The 20653-nt window shown below is 40.4% G+C and overlaps 1 protein-coding gene across 1 annotated transcript in view; it reads right to left on the minus strand.

Moving 5' to 3' along the window:
* Positions 1 to 20653, minus strand: part of MTHFD1L (methylenetetrahydrofolate dehydrogenase (NADP+ dependent) 1 like) — a 156109-nt gene that overhangs the window by 126602 nt on the left and 8854 nt on the right. Inside the window, exons 7-11 of the mRNA XM_086625171.1 lie at positions 20194 to 20318; positions 12585 to 12696; positions 7610 to 7689; positions 6796 to 6893; positions 2941 to 3114 (exon numbers count right to left, since the gene is read on the minus strand). Of these exons, the coding sequence (XP_086481297.1) occupies positions 2941 to 3114; positions 6796 to 6893; positions 7610 to 7689; positions 12585 to 12696; positions 20194 to 20318 (589 nt within the window). The remainder of the gene's footprint in view (positions 1 to 2940; positions 3115 to 6795; positions 6894 to 7609; positions 7690 to 12584; positions 12697 to 20193; positions 20319 to 20653) is intronic.

Here is a 20653-nt window from a genome sequence, read left to right on the forward strand (position 1 = left end):
TACAGAGTCTAACAAATTTTAGATGTCGTCTCATATTGTGTTTACAAATATGCTATCTACATGCTTGAATGCATGATTAAGTTACCCCAGGCACTAAACTTAGCTACTAGGTCATGCACTTACATGCTCTTAGCTTGCAGTGAATGGAAGGCAGTTTGAGTTAACACGTCCTGCAACATAATATTTTTTTAGCACACTAAAAGCCTGTTTAAAGGCAGTTAATGCCCAAGAGCTAATTATCATGGCTCTGACCCCAAGCTGTCTTAACATTAGCCCTATAACAAGTCACACACACACGAAAAAGAAAAAAGTGAGAATGAAAAAAAGTGAAAAGAATGCTCTCCACATATAAAAGAAAATGGAAGTTATGAAGAAATTAAGTCTTCATCCTATTTTTGGGAGACGTGATCTGTTAATCAAACTGCAATTTTTCAGCATACAAAGTATGTATTTGATGAGGCATTTAGGCAGATTTGTGTGCATTCAGAAAGTGCAAAGGAGACGTTCCAGTTAGCAGCAACTTTTTAAAAAGTCATGAATACAACCATACTTCAAGATAAAAAGGTACATTTGGTTGCATTTTGCTATTCTGAACAACTAGTTTGGGCTCTAGCACATCAGGAATAAATTCCTAGACATCGTGAAACATTTAAACAAGATTGTGGAATTACAGGCACAAATGTCACTGACTCCATCATGAATGGAAGTTGGAGATCCTGCAGCTTGTTGAATACACACACACACTTTTCACTCCCTTCACATATGAAAAGTTCACATGATACATAATAAATATTTCCATCAGATATATGCTTATACTTCAGGGTATTTTATCTTGAATGCTTCCTCTGAAGCACTGAAAACTTACTCTGAAGACCTATACTGCATCACTCTAAAATAATTTGTAAATATCTTTGGTTATTGCGAACAAACATAATAATCTGAATGGCAGGTTTCCGTAGACCCTGCCTTAGCAGGGAGAAGATGAAGGCGGCAACTGAGGATAGTATTTCACTCCCTGATTTCCACACTTGGGTGGTATTCGGTTTTCATTGTACTGAACGTTTCCCCACCAGATGCAGTTCTCCATCTTTCTTAAAATCATTGTCTGCTACAGTCATTTCAGCAAATGAGAACAGCTGAGAACATACAAACACAAGTTTTATATATATTTTATATGTACAATATTTCAAACTTTGAACTCTCTCAGAAGAGAACATTCCCACTATTGTAGCCACCTTGCCTAAGTGCTTCTCATGCAGCACATATGGCTTCATACCCACTCCACCAGATGCAACAACTTCAGAGAAGTTACAAACAGCAATATACTGCATAATGAAGTTATGAAGTTAAGTTAGGCTGGTACCAAACCCAGCCATTTGTTTGTGAAATGCAGTTCAGTCTTTTAACATGTTATATAAACTGAAGACAATACAATTTTCTATTTGTTGTCAGCTTTTCATCTTGCTAGTCAGAACTTCCCCATTTCTTCCACAGGTATACGCATTTCTTCCATGCTTCTGTCTGTGCCAACAAACAGCATTCAGACAATTCCTTGAGGTACTTTCCTTGAAGAAGACCGAGAGCTAAAGCAGCGTGAAGAAACCTAAGCACTGGTGCATACAATCTGACACAGCTAAAATCTACCTGAATGGGGCTTTGCATCATGCTATCTTCCACCTCCAGATATTTTCAAGTAACCTTTGCTTCTGTGAGACTCTGCTGCTAGAGAAGCCTGGCACAGCCTGCAGCATGGCACCCACCTGACGCAGTTGACAACATGAGCCTGAAAGCACATGGTAGCAACTTTCTTCAAACTCAGTCAAACACTGAATCTGCTTTTTTTTTTTCCTCCAAAGCAGCAAAATACAAAATAAACTCTACCGAAGGAAACTAGGTTCAATCAGCTATTATTTCCTTCTCTTAAACAACTACTCCAACGTCCTCCAGGAGCATCTTTATATGTTGCAGTTCTGTCTTCATAACTGAGCTTCTTCTTCATTCTGAGCTTCATAATTTGCCTCCCTCAGCTTTGTAAAATCAGGTCTCTAAGTCTACAACGGCTCCATCTCAGATAATGCCAGAAATCCAGGCTGTCTCCACAGGAAGGTAGTAAAGTAAACAGTTTGCAAAATACTACCCCAACTGAGGAATTGTAGATCAAGGCAGTTAAGAACAGCCTTCTCCTTCTGGATCAGCCTAAAGCTATATTTTAAATCTGATTGATTTTACTTACAAGGAAGCAATGAAATAGATTAACTCAGAAGATAAAGAACACATTGCAATTCAAATATTAACGAAAATCTTCACGTTTGTTCACAATTAGAAGTTTCCACTTCGGAAACCAGGTGAATAAAAAAATGTTGTGTCACTGAATGCAGAAAAAAAACATAGCTTTTCAGAAGAGAAGCGCATAATTCCTGCTGAGCATAGCATTTGCTATAATCGTGGGAACATGGAGCAGCATAAGCCTGCCTGGAGACATGTCTACATTTCAGAGAAAAAACATGGCTTTTTTAACTTTGCAATCTGTTCCTCAATAAAAAAAGTATTTATTGTTAATATCAACAGATTAGCATGTAGCTTCTGTTAGAGTTTGTTTATAAACAGCCACAATACACGCGGACTTAAATATTCAACTTAAACATTTAAAATTCTGATAAAACAGCAAGAAAAACTCCACACACAAACAGAAAACATTTTAGAAGCTTAGAACAAACTACCTTTTATAAAGTATACTTTACTTTAGTAATAACAGTTTGGAAGAAAACTTGCGTTGCTTCAAAAAATTTCAAAACCTGCTTGCTTTCAGAAGAGAGCAACATACAGCTGAAAACATTCAGGATTCTTCTTTGTGTAGTGTATTAAAAAGATGTAAGCTGCATGTTTATATTAATACGAGTGAAAAGAGTGGACATTAATGACATTACTGTGCATTCTTACCCAGCAACTAGAACATATTTTCCATCTGGTTGATCCTTTAACCTTTCCAGCAGGGACAAACGTACTTTGGCTTTGGTTTGGCCATAGATCTCGATTTCATCTGTAAGCAATCCTATCTCCTTGGCAAGTACATCAACAGCTTTTGGACTCTGTGCTCGGGAAATCTCAATATCACTGGAAAAGAAAACAAATAGGAGCCAGGAGATTTCTCTCAGCTTAGGTGGTCGACGACAGAGCACAAAACAACAGCAAATACTCCAACAATAGGGTTATTGTAATCAGTTTTTCAATCCTTTCTCACATTTTATTAACCAAACCTAAATATTAGCTAACATCTAATATAATACTGAAAATCACATGCAGTGTTTGTTAATTGTTACAATTTCACAGAGTTCTCTCGTTTAATCAGATTCCAAATATTACGTAATGCTTTCATATCAAGCTAGAGACGTGTCTGCTGGATGCTCAAGTACATCCCACTGGAATGGATGTTTCTGGTTTTGTTTTTCTTCTCCTCCCTCCCAGTATATTTCAGCACATACACTCTACTAAAAAGCGCATACATTCCTTGGCCAGCAGTCACATAAACACATTAGCTAAACCTGATGCTTGTGCATCAGCACCTTTCATCAGAGGGCACCGCCAAGCAAGCTAAGCCTCGCTACTCCCCTACGAGGGCACCAAAGGAAACACGGCATTTGAAGATCAACTCATGCATTTCTAAAACACAGCACAGCTACACTGGAAACTGTCACACAGCAGGACTTTAATGCACAGGACTCAGGCCAGAAGTCCAGTGAGCTTATAAAGTGTTTCCAGCAAGGACTGTGAGTGGCAGCCGAGACAAGAGAACAAGCATGGAGCAAGCACACATGGTAGAATTGCCTGAAAGGAGGTGGCTGTATGCTGAGGGACGCTATTGTATCTGCAATTCCTGACCTAGACCACCTGGGGTCTTTGGATTTAATACTCCTTCATAGATTTTTTTGTTTGTGAGCTTGACCCAGTTGCATTACGTGCACGTAAGCGTTTAGCAGCTGCAAGCTCCCGCGGCAGTGAGGTCCAGGGCCGAGCACACAAGATTTGAGGAGTTGCCTCCTTTGGCTTTGAATTACTCACATCATCACAAAAGCAAACCAAAAAGATTACCAAGAGACTAATTACTTTAAGCCTAACTAGGCTGAATTCCTTCCCGCAGTTTCGGTTGCAATCTCAGTTCAGTTCAAACCTCAGGCCAGACTCTCTGCAGCAATCTCAGCCCTTCCTATTTCCCTCATCTCTTGGGTCACAAACGCCTCCCTGTCACAATTCTGGAAGAAACAACGAGGCTTTTCCCACCCTGCAGGTACCACCACCAGCAAAAAGTGGAAGAAGTAAAATTGACCAAGCTGTACACTTACAGATAAATTAAAAGGTAAAGAATTTCTAGATAAATAAATTATAAATATTTTTTAGTAGTCAAGTAAAATTGACCACGGATGCTAACAGTTCTTTGTTGGTAAAACCATTCCTGTTGTCATTTGCCCATCTGAAGTTCCCTCCAGAACCTTCAAGGCAACTAGACTTTTAACAACTTAGAAACCCTTTAATGACAGATGGCACACCAATACACACAATAAAGTGATAAAAGGCATAATTTCACAATGAATTGGCATTTACACCTTAACTACTATTGGGGCTAAACAATACATGTGAAATGTTTACGTCTAGTCTATTATTTCTGGTAAAAGTATTTTCTAAACCACGGAAAACTAAAGATTTGATTATAACTCACATTTAGAAGCCTACATTTGTAGTTAGCCCTTTTAGTTTGACAATACATTCTCTATATTGGAAATATCAAGATTATTCAATATGTTACTTTGTTGAATATTGCTGAAAATGCACAACACTGGTTCTTCTGCATGAATGAGAATTGTTAAGCTAAAAGTCCACTGTTGACAATGATAACTCATAATTTACAAAATATAGGAAAAATTAAAAGATGGGGGAAGGTTCTATATCTATTCAGCCTGTGTGCTGGAATTTTTTTTAAATTGCATATTTGTAGGAAAAGCCATTCTGTTTCCAATACAGAATCATAGAATGGTGTACCATAGAATAGTATGTATAATATATAATCATAGAATAGCATATCTTTGGAAATACTTCAATTAACATCGAGATCTCATAGAAATCGAAAAGCAGATGTTACTAGTTTTAGTGCTTAAGCAGCTTTGCTTCATTTTCAGTGAAAACTCCATCTGTTTCCACACAACGTGGTGTATTACTATAAGATCATATTTTATTTCAGGATACTTTCCATCTGATGAGCTATTTTTACATTTAAAAGAAAAAAAAAGACATAAAGCTATAGAGTTATCAAACAAATGGAAGTCCTATTACAGGTTATATTACATGCTATTATATATTTATGATGTAATTTTTAATGTACTAAACACCCAATGTCATAGAGAGGGTTTTGAGAGTTTTTTGACCATCACACTCATGACACCACATGCCTTAATCTACCCATTTAGCTGTATTATTTAAGGACAGACTTTTCAGGCTCTAATTCTAGAAAAGTTACATGCTGGCACAGGAAAAGCTCAAGTACTTCTTCCCCCTTGCGCCCCTGGGAACAACAGAAAACTCATTCTTTTGGCATCTCTGTTTTAAATTACAATTACGTCCATTCCCATTACATGGTTGTAAGAGACAGTGAAAACTGAATCAAAGTGCTTAGAAAAGAAAACATTTAGTTACAGCTTTCCAAAAACACAGCAGTGGGATTCAGAATTACAGAAACACAGAGTGATTGAGGTTGGAAAGGACCTCTGGAGGTCATCTGGTTCAGTTATGCTGCTCAAGCAGGGCCACCTAGAGCATGCTGCTCAGGACCATGTCCAGATGGCTTTTGAACATCTCCAAGGAGGGAGACTCCACAAGCTCCCTGGGCAACCTGTGCCAGTCACCCTCACAGCGAAAAAGCATTTCCTGATGTTCAGAGGGAGCCTTCTGTGTTGAAGTTTGTGCCCATTGCCTCTGGCCCTGTCACTGGGCACCACTAAAAAGAGCCTGGCTACATCCTCTTTGTGCCCTTGTATTTCTATATGTTGTACTTATACACATTGTCAAGATTCTCCTGAGCATTCTCGTCTCCAGGCTGAGCAGTCCCAGCTCTCTCAGCCTGTCTTCCTATGTGAGGTTCCTTCATCATACGCGTGGCCCCAGAAGCAGACATACAAATAAGCACACAAAAATTTCAAAAGCTTTTCTACATGGCAGAACCTCACTTCAAGTCCTTGGATCCTCTCTTCGTCACCCAACACATCCAGCACATAGCAAAGCACTTTAGTGAACGACAGGAACTGATTGAAAAGATTCTGGCTATGAGAATAAATATGCTTCCTGCTTTTCACAGCTACACAGGGATTTAAATGTCTAATGCAGAAGAAAGTACTATTTCTGCGAGAAGAAAATAAATACAAGATCAAATGCTATTGGAATCACTGGGCCTTAATTAGATCTGTAAACACCTTCCTACCTTAGAGTTTAGCAACTAAGAACTTCTTGTACTTTGTATTTCTGTTGACATTACACAAGGCTTCACCTCCCTCCCTCAGTGAAACTTTCTAGTTTTAGGTCTTCATTAAACAAAGATTGGCTCCAACGCACATCATAAAAGTAAAAATTGATAGGAAACAGAAGGACACGGTCACAATGGGGCATACAAGCAGCACAACACGTAGTCCACATCAGCAGATTAAAATATAATTAGGCACGGACCATTTTTAGGTTCCTTGTCACATTAACACTTGCCTACTCTTTTTTTTTTTAATTATTATTTTAATTTAAAAAAACCTCACTTATTACCTGGGCACTGGGGAGAGGGGCTGCAGTTTCAAGCAGCGAAGGTCCCACTTCCTGTACTGCTGGGACTGGATCCATCGCTCCATGTTTTTTACCATGTTCTGTTTTTAAACAAGAAAACAGCACACACCAGCTGCATCATAAATGTTGAACACTAATTTCAAACGATCTCATGAGTATGTTGAAATAACTTTTATGGCAAAGGCTAACAAAAAACAAACTTAAAAATCTTTCCATTTCATGGTTTTAGGTCGAAAGGAAAAACAACCACTGCACTATTACTGTCCTATTGTTTGTCCACATTTCAGAAAGAGGCAAGACCATTAACATGTAAGTGGCAGAGAAACGTCTCTAATTAGGCACTTGGAGATTTTATTCTGGCAAAAAAATGGAGAGTTACTTTTATTCTCTCACACCTTAAAAAATAATGGAAGACATTCATTGTTCACTGACTGACTCATGCTGCTTGACATAAACCAACAAACATTTGGATCCTCTATCCATCACATCACAAAAATGTGAACAGATACAATTAATCTTCACCGTCTTAGCAGAATAAGTAACATTAATCTATTGATACAATTGCTTCTGCCAAGCTTTACTGTAGTCATCAGAATTATGACACATTTGATTTTTAATTTACCTTTTTCTAACTAAATGTAACAGGCATGACTAACTGATGAAGAGTTTCTATTAAAATGGAAGGCAGGCAAGATGTTAAAAAAAGCAAAACAAAAATTAAAATCTAAACTGTAGAAGCAATTTCTACAATCCACAGAAAGAGCAACAAATTTACAATGTTTGAAATAACACTAACCTGCATTCGCATTGCTATTGCGAGAGAATCAAAAGCATTTTCAGCAGCATGGTTGTTTTGCTGACCATGGTCGTGTTTCTCTGTAAAATAAAAGTATTGCACTAATAAATCACCAAGCTTTTGTGAGTGGGAGCCTGTGTATTTGAAAGCTATGTTCAAACAAAAAATTTCTGAATGTTGACATTTAGAAATGTTGAAATTTAACAATGTCACTGACAAAATTATAGGTGGCTTCTTTAATACTCCAAATGAAATCAGCCAGGAAGACGGATACAGTGTGAAAACTGGAGAGCAACTGTATGCTCTGAAGCATGTTACACAAACACACACATGCATATGACAAAGCATAAACATACTTGAAAAAGAAAATTATGAAACACCGAGATTAATTCCAGGATCCAAATAATTGCTTTTGGAAAGAAAACAAACAAACAACAAACAAAAAGCCAAACAGCTGTGAGGATTTGAAAAGCTACACATATTTTTAAACTGAAGACCTAAATGAGCATGGTAAAGATTGTTCTTTACCACACACTCGTTACAGCACGAGAGAACAAAGCAACAATCACAGAATACTATACTGGATTATTATCCAATGGGATTTATAACTTGGAATCAAAATATGCAAAATTTTTTGAGCAGCAAAAGTTATCAATGTGACATTAAAGGCAGATGTTCTGAAGAGTCTATACAATTTAGAGTGACTCCAATTTTAGAGAGTTATCATTGTTTCTAGTGGCAATATATCATATAATAATCATACATTAGCTACCCTAAATAAACATGCTATTTTGTCATTTTCCTATAATCCTCCTTTTGGCTTCTTCTGTTGTTGCTTATTGACTTTTATCTAGACACAATTTCTCCAAAATTCACATCCTAGTCTCTGTGGGCATATCAAAGCCTCAGTTGCATTCTGAAGGGCGTAGACATAACTGTAATAAAAAATAACAACTGTACGCTGACAGCTTTAACCTTTCCCACCCAGGGGAACTGAAGTGCAAACCCTGACCTGGTCAAGCTCTCATTTTACTTGTCCCATCTGCACAGATCGTAAAACACTCACGTTGCCTTGCACAATTACCCCTCCCAACAAGGGCTCCCCCCGCAGCGGAAGGGCGTAGAAACCTCAGGCTGGAGCCAGAGTGGTGGGCAGAGGTGTGCAGGGGAGCCAGCACCCCATCTCACCCTGCCCAGCTCCAGCCCACTCTCTCTCACCCATCACCAAGAGACCCTTTCTGCAGACGCCCTCAGCCTTGTTCTGTATGTTTCCTCAAACTTTCTTGCCAGCAGGCATCTATACATCCGTGATGAAGCTAACCAAGCAGAAGGTGACAGTCTTCATGTTAAACTCTAATTAAGAAAGTGTCTGAAAAGTCCTTCTACTTGCATTAACACTTGCCATTAAAAAAAAAAAAAATCTGGAGATGCTTAGTTTTAGACTCAGACAGAGGAGTTTTACTGGAAGTCTATCACAGTCATAAGTTGACTGTTGTTGCTTTGAGACCAGGTTGGGAGATCTGCCAAAGAGACAAATGAAGTAGGAAGAATGAAGTTTAAAATCCCCTTTCAGACAGCTGTGCTTTACAGAAACATTTTGACTTTTTATGTTATTTGGCTTAACATGACTTCTTTATCAGGGCTGAGCTAGCCTGTGTGTAAATACCTATCAGAATTAGACATTTCCCTTCAATAAACTATTTCTTTCAGGCTGCCTATGCTACACAGTCACCCCACAAATGACTAATCAGGCTTTTAAAGGGGTGAAGGTGAAGCTAGAGGTGAAAGTCATGCACACATGAGCTAGCAAGACAATCATAGGATTGCAACAGTTCTCTGAGGATAAACTTTCCAGATGGGAGCCGGAATAGCGCACTCTGCTTTGGATTATAGCCAGAAGATCAGCTGAACTGCAGACACTGCTCCCTCCCCAGCTCACCCTAACAAGGGCTCATCTATTCGTGTCCTATTTTGCAGACGAGTGAGAGTTGCTGTCATGCACTATGTGTCTGCTCAGGCAAGCTCAGAAACGAGAAGAGGTGAGGAAATGGTTCCCACTAACGTACTTAAACCATACGGGCTTCAGCTTTCCAGTGACCTCATAGGAGTTGGACATCAAATCCCAAATAATTTTGGCATCCTTAAGTTTTGTTCAGAAACTTGATTTTCATTTCTATACATGTACGTATAAAGTATTTTCCTGCAAGGCACTACCAGCACTCACTTGATTCCAAAATGATTAGCGCAGTAAAATAAGATGATGCACTGCTAGAAATTGTGGAACCTTTTAAAACTGTGATAATTTAAAAGTCTTTGATCAGATTAAAAAAATACTTGAGAAATAACTGTGTCACTTTGGAGGAAGTACTTTTAGCTCTACTCTCCTGGCTTACAGCATTATAGCTGCCTGATTCAGCTACGTCCTTGCAAATTTTGAGTGCTTTTAAAACACGCGAGTGTGTTAGACCACATGTATACCTATGTAAGATAGAAATCTAGCCATCATCTAGAAAGAATAAAAGTCATTTCATGGCCATTGTTGCTTTCAGGCTTCATTTAGCTCCTGTGACCCCACAGATGTTAAGTTCGACATTTCTAAGGCACAAAAAAACCCAGAACAATTTCCAAGCACCTCAGCCAGATTCCACCGCATATTCAAAGTGAAGAGTCAGTTCTAAGACTCAGTTGTTTCTCCAAGGTCACGACTGCTCCACAATAGGCTTTTAATAAACATCTTGCAATTAAGCTAAGTGCATTTTTCCTGTCAAACAGACACCTGTGTTTCATGTACCTCTTTTGTAAGTCTTGAGGCCAGTATTTTTTAAAGCTGCTAAAATGCATTTCTGCTATTCTTTCGGAGTTTCTCCAAGGTTCTGATAATCTCAAAGGCACGAGCACAAAGACAGACAGACATTTGGTAGATAAGTTGCATTTAAATTATCTTGATAAATATCTCACACTGCCTTTCCAAAGAAATGCTATACTTAGCACAGCCCACTGCTACAACTTGAAAAATGCATAGAAATCTATATGCTTATGCCAAATCTTACATTTCTTGCCTTAAGAACGAATGTTGGTGTGGCACATGAACATCACTCAAATGTTTTAATGCAGTTCTCCTAGCAGCACTTTTTTAGGGAAGAGAAATGCTAATATTATCTACAGTTCTATAGAGCAACTAAGGTATACTTAAGTCTCAAGACATGGCGTGCAGTTATACTGCATAACTTTTAGGTCTCTGAAGACCCAGATGCCCTCTGCAACGGAAGAGAATTATTTATCTGAATATGGGACTTGTACCAGGCAGCACACAGAGCTGGGAGGGTTCAGTCATTAGCGGTGCCTGCTCAGGCTACAAGGATTGACTTACCTTCATCCTGCCTTCACACACCTGCACCCCTACCCGAGTCCAACACCTAAGAGGATTTTGCTTAGAAGGATTAGAATGAGGAGGGGCCATTCCTTTTCATTTATTTATTTACATGTGCTACTGCTGTACCACCACTCCCTCTCTTCTCTGCTCCTTTCCCTTTCTCCTGCATTCCTCCTTCATGCAACAGTATGTTACACTAGTAGTTTGGGTACCTGCCAAAGAGACCTATGCTCCAAGACCTGCCCCAAAGATACTTAACAACTATATCTGACAATCCCTATGCAAAATAAGCGGGCATTAAAGACGCAAGGAGTCTACTAATCACTAGGTTAGGAAAAAGAAAACATGAATCATTTTCGGAAAACTTGCGCAGCACTAGCAAGGGATAAGGCTTGGTACACCCCCCCCCCCTCCCCCCCCCCCCCCCCGAGATCCCCATTAAGACCAGAGCACTGTTCTGGGAGATGGAAGATGAATGTCCAAGCGCAACTGAGTGAATAATAACCCAGATCTCGCACACCCATAGCATGTTTAAGTCAAGAGGATATCACAAAAGACAAGGAAAGGAATTTCTTGTTAAGGCCATGCTTTGCATGGGAACAGCAGCTGCTTTATTATGAGCCTGATCTTGCATTAGCTCTGCATAGAATGTCTGCTTCATTTGTCCTTGGGAAACATATGTAGTTTAAGAACCATATCACTAGTTTTCCTTGGCCTTATGCCCATTTCCTCAGTTTTTTATCAATAGATGTCAATAAGCACACTTGTGATAGATTTAGAAAAACACATTAACCAACCTCACTACCCATGTATTTCCTTATTTTCCTGTTCATTCGCAGCATAATGCCATCTGGACACTGAACAGTCAAATTCATATGCATACAAAAAAAATCTAGAAAATATTTAGAGATCTTCACCAGACTTTAAGGAATTTTACAGAAAATGCAATTCTAGCAGTAGAATAGAATAACTTCCAGGAATTTTTCTTAGTTTTATTCCTTATAAAATTCTGTAGCATTTTTCAACTGAGAAATTGTTGAATTTATGCCCCTGCCCCAACCAGTCATAGGAGGAGGGAGGGGAATTCAAACTCTTTTTGTAGGAGTAATTACTGCAGGAGACATTCAGTCTGTTCTTAGCTACACATGATTTCTCTACTCCTTCCTGCACCATTCTTTGCACAAAGCTTATGTCACTTTGCAGTTGATATTTTTGCCCCTCTTCTCTTTTCCCCATGTTCCAGGTGAATTCACAGAAGTCATCGGATAACACATTGTACAAAACAGTGCCAAATTATAGCTCATCTGATGACCCAAAAGTCTTCCCTCTGAATTCTTAGAATACATAGGATCATCACTTAATTTAACAATCCTGGTATGAAGAATCCGTTCCAGTCTTTCTTCCCTCACCTGACATCCTTTTCCTGTTTATACATCCGAGACACATGTCTACATCCCCTGTACACAAACAACCACTTTTAAAGGCCCTCTCCCAAAGATGTATCTTTTAACCACATTGCATTGTCACCAACATGCCACATGCTTATCTCAAAGACTCGCTGTATATCACTTTCAAGAACTGCTCACTTTTAACGCCTCTTACCTGACAGCAAGTCGTGAGAACAACTGATAACGGTGGTTTCAGGCTTTATCCAGCTCGCAGGAACATCATCGGGTTTTGTACTGCAAACTACCACCACATCTGCATGATGAAGCTAGGGATAGCCCAAACACACCCCCCAGAAACAAAACAAGCATTTAATGTTAGAAATAACACATAAATATATTCAGGCTTATACAGCAATAGTCTTTTGAGTGAAGTATTTGCAGACGAACAAAAAAAATAATCCAAATTGATGGCTCCATTCTTACCACACATGAAATTTAAGAACAACAGCATTTAAAATCAAGTCAAGTAAACAAACTGCGAAATTGGGCAAGTGGGGTCAAATTCGGTACCAATAATATTTAACAAGCATTACATACTTTCAAAGAAAAAGTCCTATCATTGTCCAAAGCCCTGTCCAACAAGATAACTCAGAGAGACTTAAGAAAGAGAAGGGCTGAAAGACAGTAAATAGGCAATTATAAAGAGTACAGTCAGATTATCCGACAGTAGAAAAGCAGGCCAGCTGATGGGAATGCAAGATGACCTGATTTGCAAACATCAATGCCTTTGAAGAATACCAATTAAAGCATTTTCTTCTTTCTCAGTTCATGTTTGCTAATCAGTGCCTCTGATTTAGTTCAACCTGGCAGATGTTGGAGTAAAAACGGTTACTATAAAAATTCTTATGATCAAAGACTTAAGTGTCTTCCTTTCCTGCCTCTTCTGAAACAGAGCCCTGCACTAATTATTGGAATCACCATGAGATAAGGGACAGCGCCAGAGGTAGATGTATAAAGATTCACTAAAAAAAACAAGACACGGGGCACAGCACTGCCTCAAGCCTGAATGTAAAAATTATTTCAGAGATATGGTGATTTTGGAAATATTTTGAAAAATGTGAGTAAATACCGAGTGTCACAAACTCGGCGAGCCTCTCTATGGATTGATTTGTGACTGACAAGGGTTCCAGCTTCCTTTTTGGCTAAAAGTGCTCTGATGCAACCCTGCCCAACTCTCCTGCCAAGAAAGAACAGCTACAAATCCTGTCAGGATAGCAGGTTTTTGGCACAGTTGAGCACCCAGGAGGGAAGAAGAGCCTAACTGTGACGGAAAGGCAGAAAGCTAAAAAAGCTCCATCTTCTCAGAGGACGCAAGGATGGCCTAACTCTCCTTAGAGATTCGCATGCAGAAATAAAGCCAAAAGCGTGGGAGAAGATTTACTTGCTTGGCAAATGACTAGTTCTACGAGCTGATTCAGGCTTCAGTCAGAAGTCCTGCAACACTCCTATGATTGCCTGCAAACACACAGTCTCAACAGTCGTTCAGCCTTATCCAAATCACTTACACTCCTCAGTCTGGGGCAAATATCGACTTACATGCCACTCCTAAAAGGCCGCAGAAGTCATAACGCTTGAGCAGCATCAGGTTAAATAATACTGAGGAATCTGCAAGCAAATTTGGATAAAAAGATGCTGCAACGACTTGTGTACCAAGGATACTATACCGAAGACGCGCTTTCCCCTGCAAAAGGAGGCAGTCTCTGCCATAACAGTCAACCTAGAGAAAAACAGTGATTGTTCTCAGTTACACAGACCCAGTCTTTTTTTTTGTAAGGAAAAAAAGATTCGTATTCTAGCAGTTATAATTCATATACTGAAAGTCAGGTATGTCTTACCATGCAAAACCTCTGGGACAAGGACTAAGGGCTTTGCACACCACTTAGCATCATGAAACTATGAACTACTTGAGAGCTGTATGCAACAAGTAATAATTTTGAGAAACGTTCAGTCAACATACTTATGACAGAATTGGTCCAGTGTAACTATAATGCCAGAAAATTACTGACCTGACCAAACATTCATCTCTATGGCTACTGATCACGATATTAAAAAAATGTTAACAGCTGAACACAATCATTTTTGTAGCCAACGTTAACACTAGTTTCTATGGCCAGCATCACACATACCCATAGCTGTCTCAGAAAACGAGCTGAACCTTTCATTTCATTGCCCTGCCCCAACTCCTCCAAGAGAAGAGCTGTATCACATAGCAGCAAACATTTGTCCTACAGGTTGAAGACACAATGATCTCAGAGCCTTCCTCACCACGATTTCCTTTTCCTTATTTCACAAAGAGAGTAAAAGTAAAGAAAAAAAAAAAAATAGGCATGGATACAATTGTATTTCTCTTGCTAAAAACAAGCATTTTACAAGTAACTATTGAAAAAGTTCCTGGAGAGTCAAAGTACATATCACAAACACTTGATAGATTTTTCCCCTCCATGAGTATTTTAACAAAATTATACCCAGAAACTTTTTTGACTGGGAGAGTGAGTCCACTGAAAGCAAAATAGCTGTTTACAGAATTTTGGGTGTCCTTGGAAGAGATTCATGTGATCTCCATCAGGGCATTTTGGTTTCGCTCGCAAGAAGCGATGCCCATGCCTCCCCTGCTTTTTTCTCCTCCCTTGCCATAACCTACTCTTTTGACTGCCTGTAAATCGCTAAAGCAAGCAGCGAACCTTGGGAGTCATGTGCAGGCTTATCTCCTACATCAGAAACAAATCACAGATGTGAGGGATGGAAGAGACCTATGAAATCACCATATCCAGCCTTCCTAGCAAACGCACCACACAGTCCTTGGACAGAGGACACATCTGACAGGAACCAGGTGCTACAGGCAACCATAGCCAGAAGGTCAAGGAGATGCCCACGAGGAGGAATGTGAGGCTGCAGGGCGACCAACTGCCCAGTGCTCCTGGGACAGCAAGGCCACGTCCCATCAGGCAGGCTAGAGAAAGGAATGACAAGCATCATGTCAAACCATCCTGAACGTGCTACACAACAGGCTGAAGTCAAAGTAAGCTAATCCTCTGGTAGTATTCTGCCTTCTCACCAGTAAATATTTTTTCAGTTGGGAAGAGCTATGCCAATAAATAATCTGAAATCTTACCTCATAACAAAATATGACTCTCCACCAAGATTTAAGTAGAAGCAGATTAAGAAGCACCACCCATTCCCAAGACAGAACACCAAATGTTAAAACAACAATACAGACTTTTCAGCCAAGTATTTAATGAACATGGTACAAAGTAGCTGTATATTTCAGACAACTGAAAACCCGTTTTGCCATGAAGTCTGCATAAAAACTGTCATTTCCCCATAGTTAAAATTGACTGCTACAACAGCCATTTTTAAACATATGATCAAAGGAAAAAAATATTTGAAATACCTTTAGGGGGTTTTTTTATATTTATTTTGAAGCCTTCAGTTTCCCAGGTCTAAAGTTAGGCCAGTTCAAATTTAAGAGATAGAGTGAGGAACAGGAACCTGATTCAAAGCTTTTTCAGAACTCCCCTTATGAAAAAAACAAACTTACACATCAGTTTCCTCAGTAATTCTAATTGCTTTCTGAAATCTTGAAAATTTATCATGCCAGTGACTAGTTCAGGTACTTTTTCCACCAAGGCATATTCTCCTTACATGGTTTCTTCCAACTCCATCTCTACCTTGGGAAGCTGAAGCTATGGTTTGCAAATCATTGGCAACCCACTGGGACAACTATGCACAGTCTGCTCCGATCCCTCCCCGCAGTCCATGGTCTTCAGAGATGAGGCGCAGTGAGCAGCCAACAGCTCCCTGCTACCATCTTCTTGCCCAGACACCGACAGCCCCTTCCCTACCACATTGGCCCAAATGCACCTGCCCTATGCAATGAATGTGAAAATTAGGTCAACATCTCTACTATGGGCTCAAGTCTACCATTACGACGCATGGTTTAGGAACTGTTCCTCTAGCTTACAAGCTGGGAGATGAGTTTCAAATTGTGAGGAACAGATGTGATATACGTTAGATGTTAAAGTAGAAATTCTTCGTCTACAGTACCGTGATTAGAAACTCTCAGGCAGCCTCCCTCTCCTCTCCTCTTACGGGATTCATATACCTGGTCTCATCTTCTTTCATGCTTACAATATGAAATGTTTTTTTCTGCCAGTATCAAGACTGTTGGTCTTATCAAGACAGTAAAAACAGGACAGCAAATGACTAAGAGATGTGTAATAATCCAAAGCTGAAGTGATGGCTCTAAGGAGATGCAGACTGTGGCCAAAAGAGGCCTGAAGAGGAACCTCCCATTCATGCACTCCACCTGAACCACTCTACTACTTCTCAACCAGGCTTTTGCAAACAAGTGTTCCATTCCTAATAATACCTAGACAGATCGATTTTCATTCCTTTTACAACAAAACTGTAGGACAGCAGCTCTCTTAAAACAGGCATAGTGTGGTTCACATACAGACTACATGCAAGATGATGTGCCAAAATCATGACTGACTGAATTTAGATGACTGAAACGAAATTCAATTTCCTCATAGGTACTAAGTATTATCCATGTTTTGGCAAGAAAATAATCTGTATTTTTCAATTTGAATCTATTTGATAATCTCCTTTCAAACTCGAAAGCCTAATTCTAACATAATAAAGGATTAAGCACATCAGTTCCCATTCTTCACCTGTAGCACTGAATTGACTTTTGGGCAATCTTATTTTTAAATGACGAGTGAGACATTCCTGAAAGTATGCAACTAGGTCATTCTTCAGGCACTCTGCAGCGATTGTGCTTTGAAGAGTTATCTACACAAAAGTTAACAGAATCATAACGTCTTACCTATTTCCACCCAAATGCTCAAGTCTTTATCCCTTACTTCATAATTTATTTCACATCCAACATATCAATGCAAAAAGAACAGCATTTCTTCATGGCAACTACGTGCAGCTGTGCTGGAACCTTGTGAAATACACTGCTTGCTTTCATTTGTGATTTTATCTGAAAACCCAGGATGCTCAAGAGTGTTGAAGGACATGGCTCAGCTTTGCCATGATGATTATTTTTAATAGCTAAAGTCAAGTAAACCCAAAATGGAACAAAAAAAAACATTAATAATATGTTCACCTTAACAAAACATGAAGTGGGGAGGGAAAAGAACATGCAAAGTGTATCCATTATTCATGCAGGTCAAAGCAAGGAAATGAAAATGTACTATTATTTATTTTATTCCCTTTTCCTGCCATAGGACAGAAAAGACTTTCTTTAAAGGAGCACACTAAGTCAGATGGTAGATGTTATCATGCTGTTTGTCAGCAGAGCTACCTCCATGTTAAGACGTTTCCTAAGGTGGACTGAAAACATACCTTCCTCTTGATAATTTTCAAAATATTTTTGCAAAAGAGTACAAGTAAAAGAAGCAATAACAAGTCCATAGCAATACAAAACCTGATCCAAAAAAAACTGCCACCTTAGTGTTGTGTGTCTCATTTAAATGGACAGAATTTCTAAAGAAAACACTTGTTGTTACGCTACCCTTTAAAAAGAAGAAAAAAATCAGCAGAGCTAGTCAAAAGTAATGTAGCACCCACTTAAGAAAGGCATTACATCATTAAGTTTGGGATTAGTGCTTCAGTGCAAATCGGCCCGGACAATGGATTAAGACAAATAAAGTACACTCACCCTTACAATCAATTGTTATTTTCCTGCTATATATTGCCAAATAAATGCATTCCAATGAAAAGTTCATACTCCTTGCAAGTTCATCCCTCATTTTGTAAGTGAAGTTGTTATGCTCCCGTAGGTTATACTTCCAAACAACAGCACACAGACTGTTACTGTAGAGGTATCACAGTCAGAGAAGAAGAAAAAGTGTACAGCGACGTCTAAAGTCAGTGTATTTCTCAGTAAAAACAAAACATGAATTAATTTTTCCAAGACTTGGAAAAACCTCAACATCGACTAACATGTTTTCTTACTTGAAATTCAAATAAATAAACCTCAAGAGAAGAAACCTTGTGAGTCTTTAAGCTATTTTTACTTACTCAGTGCTTCGAATAAGCAAGAGTAAACGAATTCATATCACCAGTTATAATCATGTTACTTAACAACGTTGTATTTCAAACGCAGGTTGCCACAAGACAGCAGTGCCTTGTCCAGTAGGAAATCTGTGCTCCGTCTCTGACTCTCCAGCTTCTGGGAATATGATACAAGCCAATTTTCCCTGCATGCACTAGATTTTATCTAGCAGCTCGAGAGAACTATAAGAGAGTTACATCCAGCCAGGCTCAGCAGTGCTCTGAGGGTAAACGGTGACACGCTGCTCCAGGGTTATGGATGAGGAAGAGGAAGGTAGTGTTTTCCCTGCACTCTGCTGATTAGTTTTCCAGGCAAAGCAGAAACTCCTTTACTGCCAAAAGTTAAAATGAACTTGGGAAGACTGATGTGCAAAGCCTCAAACTGCCTCCTGCTTAGGCCTCCTATTCTGTTTTCCATCAGCGACCTGCTGCAAGAGGTAAGCTAGGGGGAATGCCAAAAAGCAAAGTATGATTATGGGAAAGCATCTGGATGGAAGAAAACAGATCTCTCTCCAGTGTATCGACAGTACTACACAAGCAGCTCTGGCCGGGTCCAAGTCTTTTGCTGTGAACCAGCAGGAACACCTCCGGCCACCCCGTCACCCACCCCATCCAGCCCAAAGCAGTCCTCTAGCACAACCCCAAGTAATAAGAAACAAAGAGTGAGACATGACTGCTGTTGAGTTCACAGTGCTCCTGTCTCCGAGAGGAATATGTTTCCTAAGTGCCATCAGTCACTTAAAGCACAGAGATGAGACAAACCTGACAAAAACATCCACAGCTGTGAAAACACAGGTTTGCCAGAGAACTTTCTAACCATCACACCTGCTTAAACCTATTTCCTCCTCCCGCCATCGCCTTCAAACCCCAGAGGTTGGACACCATCGTTTTGCATCGGCTGCCACCTGGTGGCTTTGCTACCAAACACAACGCTGCGGTTGTCCCTCGCACCTCACCCCTACAGCCGCTTCCAAACAGCCCCTCGAGTACGGGCGCCTCTTCTGCAGCCAACATCTGAACCCCTCTGCACATGCCCAAAGTTGTGTTATCCTATGAAATTTGGGACTAAGGAACAAACTAGGAAGTCTGACAGGACGTCATACCAGCTTCTAAGTTGTTGCTAAAAGCTCTGCAGAAAGCAACCAGGAAGACCACATAAATTAAAATCCTTCGAATTAAGGCTCCTGAATTTCTCAGAATCCTTTCACAGTTCTCTTCAAAAATACAGATAGTGATCCTCCTTGTCCCAAAAGAGGAAGCATTTGAAAATCTTTAAGACACAAATTCAACACAAGTAATTCCATACAAAGGACTACGTTACAGGACAAGAAGAAAGCGGGCATCTCTCTCTCGCACCAAGAAAGGAAAAGAGAGGCCTAACATATTTGTTTTAAACTGTACCCCGAGTTCTCTCTCTCACAGCTACAGGTGTAAAATAACAAAGTTATAGCAGCTGCTGCTACATACGTAATATTCTGGTAGAGGTCCTTGTTTGCCTGAGCACCGTTTCTGAGCCAGCAGGAAGAAGAGAAACGATCCTAACCCACGCTGGCTCCAGTGCCCACTGTGACCGCAGCAACAAGTCTCCCCCTCGGGAAGGGCAGCGAAGGGGAGCAGTGCCACGCGGGCGGCCGACCGGGGATGCCCGGAGGGTGGGGATGCAGGATGACCCCCGGGTGCTGGGCAGACAGAAGAGCACTCACCTTGGTCTGCAGCTGAGGGGCTTTCCACTGGCAGCTCAGGGTCGCCGCTCCCTCCCTCTGCAGCAGGCACTGCAAGGCAGCGCCCACCGCCCCGTTGGCGCCCACCACCAGCACCGTCTTCCCACCTGTGCGACACAAGGCAAGTCATTCCACTGCCCTCAGTTGCAAAGGTGCCAGCACCAGGCTCCGCTGGGCTGCAGAGCTGGAGCGCCCACGGGAACTTCCCCCTCGCCCTCTACCAGGCGACCCACTACCAGAGGCCTCCAGAAGAGCCGGCGAAGTGGCTCACGACAGGGCAGCACCGTGCACCTGCACAGCCACAGCAGCTGCGGCATTCCGGGCAACTCTTTCAGAGCCCGTGCAGTAATACAAACCACAGGAGTTCAGCTATTTCCTGGCGACTCTCTAATTCGAGTAAGCAAATACTGCTCTTATGGTTTTCTGGTATGTTATTGGCACA

This window comes from Tauraco erythrolophus, chromosome 2 (assembly GCF_009769465.1).
Source record: "Tauraco erythrolophus isolate bTauEry1 chromosome 2, bTauEry1.pri, whole genome shotgun sequence".
Classification (NCBI taxonomy): Eukaryota; Metazoa; Chordata; class Aves; order Musophagiformes; family Musophagidae; genus Tauraco; species Tauraco erythrolophus.